Here is a 3,436-nt window from a genome sequence, read left to right on the forward strand (position 1 = left end):
GTTGAACCGCTGATGTCACATGGATTATTTTACCGATCTCCTTGCTACGTTTCTGGACCTTGATCGTGTTACTTACATTGTTGTCTATGGGAGGCTCAGAGAGCTCTCAGAATTCATCAAAAATATCTTAATTTGTGTTCCGAAGATGAACGGAGGTCTTACGGGTTTGGAACGACATGAGGGTGAGTAATTAATGACATAATTTTCATTTTTGGGTGAACTATCCCTTTAACTCTCTGGTGGTCTTTGGTCACTTAAACGGAAAAATCTAACATTATGAAATTTATACTTCGGAAAAGTACAAAAGTTTTGTGCTACTTGCTATTTGAACACACAAGGAAAATGTATTAGAAAAGGTTAAATGGGTTAAAATGTATTAACTTAAAATAATATGAATTTCCTAATATTTGTTTTATTTTATACAGAAATAAATGGTGTGAAAATTAGAAATGAATATTTTTAGTAGCATGAAATCCCCTCAAAATACAAAATATTACAGAATAAATATTATTGAGATTAACAAAATATCACAAGTGTGGCCCCTAAGTGAGGAATTCCAGAGGGTAACGTTAATGATTGTAGACAAACCTCTTTGTGGTTTTGAAGAACCAGATGAACTTGACATGGTAGAAGAGCTTTCATCATCGCTGTCAGGAGGAATGTCTTCAACCGAGGAATCAGAATCACTGTCAGATTGCACACTGACATCCTTACTCTTCTTAACTGAAAACAAATGAAGTGTTATTGATCATAACGGTCAATCTGCAGAACTATGCCGTTATTAAAACAACAGACACACCCTGGGAGCCTGTTAACGGTGCAGGAGAACCATCTTTTTTCCGAGCCTGGAACACAACTTCTCTGTTGACTGAACGTTTCACTGTAAATCTTTCCTCGGTGGCTGTAAGAGTCAAGTTTCTTCGTTAAAACCAATCTAAAGTTATTTAGTGCTTATGAGAGGTTGTAATAAAATACTCACAGTCTTTTTCATCAAGAAAGCTGAGTGTATTGCTCTTTAAATGGTGCTTTGTGTCTTTGGACTGGAGTGCAGTGACTGAGGGCTCCTCAGCATCACTAGAGTCGCACTCACGAGCCTTTGGACTAGCGTTACTTCGCGGCAAATCCGCTTTTGAATCCGCTTTCTCCGTTTCCTTTCCGCCATCACCACCGCTGAGCTTTTCATTCTCAACTTCATCACTGGATTCATTTTTCCTTTGCCTGAAATTTCTGCGCGGCTTTTTGTTAAACATTTTAAATCCAATCCAATGTGAACGTGAAATCAACGACTTGTAATGTACTGACGTAGTTTGTACTTCCTGGTCGTCGTTTAGAAACAGTTCATAATAAAAGTCCTGCACCTGATTAACGAAATCGACTGTATATATTTAATTTATTGTGAAAAGTGTTGTTGTAGTTGTGGCAATATCTTCAAATACATATGGCAAATGTATCCAAACTGAATCTTGTCGATTTTAAAAGTGAAACAAAATTAGTTAAGGCTCTTTCCCCCAGCACTTAAGTATATTCTTATATAGAAGTTTAGCCTTTTTTTTTTTTTTTTACTTCACATTATGTTATTGTTTTAAAATAAGCTTCTGCACAACTAAAACTGTAAATCCTATTTTCAGTGTTTGCGTCCTTATTTATTTGAAGTAATGATAAAAAGATGTAAATTACTCTCTCATCCAACTGAGGGTGCTAAAGTATGTACTATGTATAATACTATGCGAGTTATAGTGTCTACATATTCCATCTTTAGTGTAATATTTGGGTAAAAGTTAAGAGTAAATAAACTTGTAATTAACATTTCCAGGATTTTTTTTAAGTAAGCAAAAATATGGTTGTCACACTATATGGCGTGCTGTTAAAATATTAATTAAAATAATTATTAAACAAACTGAAAATGTGAAAAGTAGCATTTAATAATACCAAACCACTGTTTGGGGCAAAAATATTGTATTTAATATATATATATATATATATACACATACACACACACACACACTAATAACTATTTTAAAATATGCATGAAACTGAAAACCTTATCCAAGAACACCGATAAGTTCAAATCTTCCTGCCTTTTTCCAGTGCATACGTTACTACTAAAATATAAACAAATTTTATTTTGAAGGATTGAGGTTTGAATTATATGTTTGGCATCCCAAAAAAATACACAACACAGTTAATTGGTTTATAAAATGTAATTAAGCATGTTACATAACATACATAGGGCATAAAACATTTTCACAAGGCTTTTGTGAGACTAAAATTCATGGGAAATAAAAAAAGAGGGGGGAAAAAATCACATACACAATAGAATAAAAGACATAAAGGAGAAACAAAACATATAATAGTGGTCGAATCTATAATGACACTCTCTGGACAACCACACACCTGTGCACAATGCATTAAAAAGTACTGAACAGAACTTTAATATTGGCAATATGGCAATTGACCATATGCACGATTACTTCCTGGTTTTAGATAAGCCAGCTCAGTCATTTCCGATCAACTGTACTGTGCCGTAAGGGGAGCGCCCTTTGCTCGGTTTCTCTACATAATCCATTCACAATTTGAAGAAAAGTTCTGTTTGTCTAAGAGGACCAAACGTCCACGCATAACGTTTCAGGAATGACAAATGCGAATGTTAAATTTATGCGAGTGAATCCGTTAAATCATGCCGCGAGTCATTGCTATGGTTGACAGTGGCAACGGAATGAATCATCTGACCAGCCGATGTCAAAATAGAGCTGTGCATTAAGTAATTCAGACTAACAAAACTACAGCAGCAACAAGTCTGTGTTGGATAAAACTTAAACGATGTAGTTATTAAATTAAATCTAAACATTTCAAAATATTGAATGCATTATTTAATTGTTATACCAGCTTATTTAATTTGTATTTAACTATATAGGTATTTAAATAATTTAGCATTATAGGCTGCTGTCTGGCCTTATTTATTTTTTTAAATGACAAGTGACTTTGTGACTTCCTGCACTTGCTATACTTTATACTTCAGTGCGATATTTATTTTATAATAAATCAAAAAGCAAGACGTGAAAAAAACTAGGGAGTTGAAATGGCAGCTGCAGCCAATGAGTGATCCTTTGCTGCCATCTCCTGGTTATAACGGTAATTTCATTTTCATCTTACAAAGTCTTTATTTTTCGTCCAAGAGACACGTTTTTGGCACATTTCTTCATGAATGAAAAGTGAACCTTTAATAAAGTGAATTTTACTGCAGAGTTGAGAAATAATAAAGGCTTTAAAATTGTGTAAGATTCTAAAAATGTGTTCATGGCTATGAAGGTAAGATATTGATTATCAAGAACACCATTACAATGTTGTTTAAGAGATTAGCCTAACTGCCTAAACAGTTACCATAGTGTTTATTTGTCAGCATTTAAATGTACAGTAACCTGTCAGGGTACTTTCC

The 3,436-nt window shown here is 34.0% G+C and overlaps 1 protein-coding gene and 1 long non-coding RNA gene across 2 annotated transcripts in view; one reads left to right on the forward strand and one right to left on the reverse strand.

Annotated features, from left to right (window-relative positions):
* Window positions 1–1,317, reverse strand: part of LOC107752791 (GC-rich sequence DNA-binding factor 2-like) — an 8,749-nt gene extending 7,432 nt beyond the window's left edge. Inside the window, exons 1-3 of the mRNA XM_016568856.1 lie at window positions 980–1,317; window positions 800–901; window positions 589–723 (exon numbers count right to left, since the gene is read on the reverse strand). Coding sequence (XP_016424342.1) covers window positions 589–723; window positions 800–901; window positions 980–1,250 — 508 coding nt within the window. The 5' untranslated portion in view covers window positions 1,251–1,317. The remainder of the gene's footprint in view (window positions 1–588; window positions 724–799; window positions 902–979) is intronic.
* Window positions 1,318–3,021: 1,704 nt separating this feature from the next.
* LOC107752794 (uncharacterized) overlaps window positions 3,022–3,436 on the forward strand; it is a 1,864-nt gene continuing 1,449 nt past the window's right edge. Inside the window, exon 1 of the long non-coding RNA XR_001641388.1 lies at window positions 3,022–3,309. This is a non-coding gene — a long non-coding RNA (uncharacterized LOC107752794). The remainder of the gene's footprint in view (window positions 3,310–3,436) is intronic.

The sequence above is a fragment of the Sinocyclocheilus rhinocerous genome, unplaced genomic scaffold (assembly GCF_001515625.1).
Source record: "Sinocyclocheilus rhinocerous isolate Xijiao unplaced genomic scaffold, SAMN03320098_v1.1 scaffold61, whole genome shotgun sequence".
NCBI lineage: Eukaryota > Metazoa > Chordata > Actinopteri > Cypriniformes > Cyprinidae > Sinocyclocheilus > Sinocyclocheilus rhinocerous.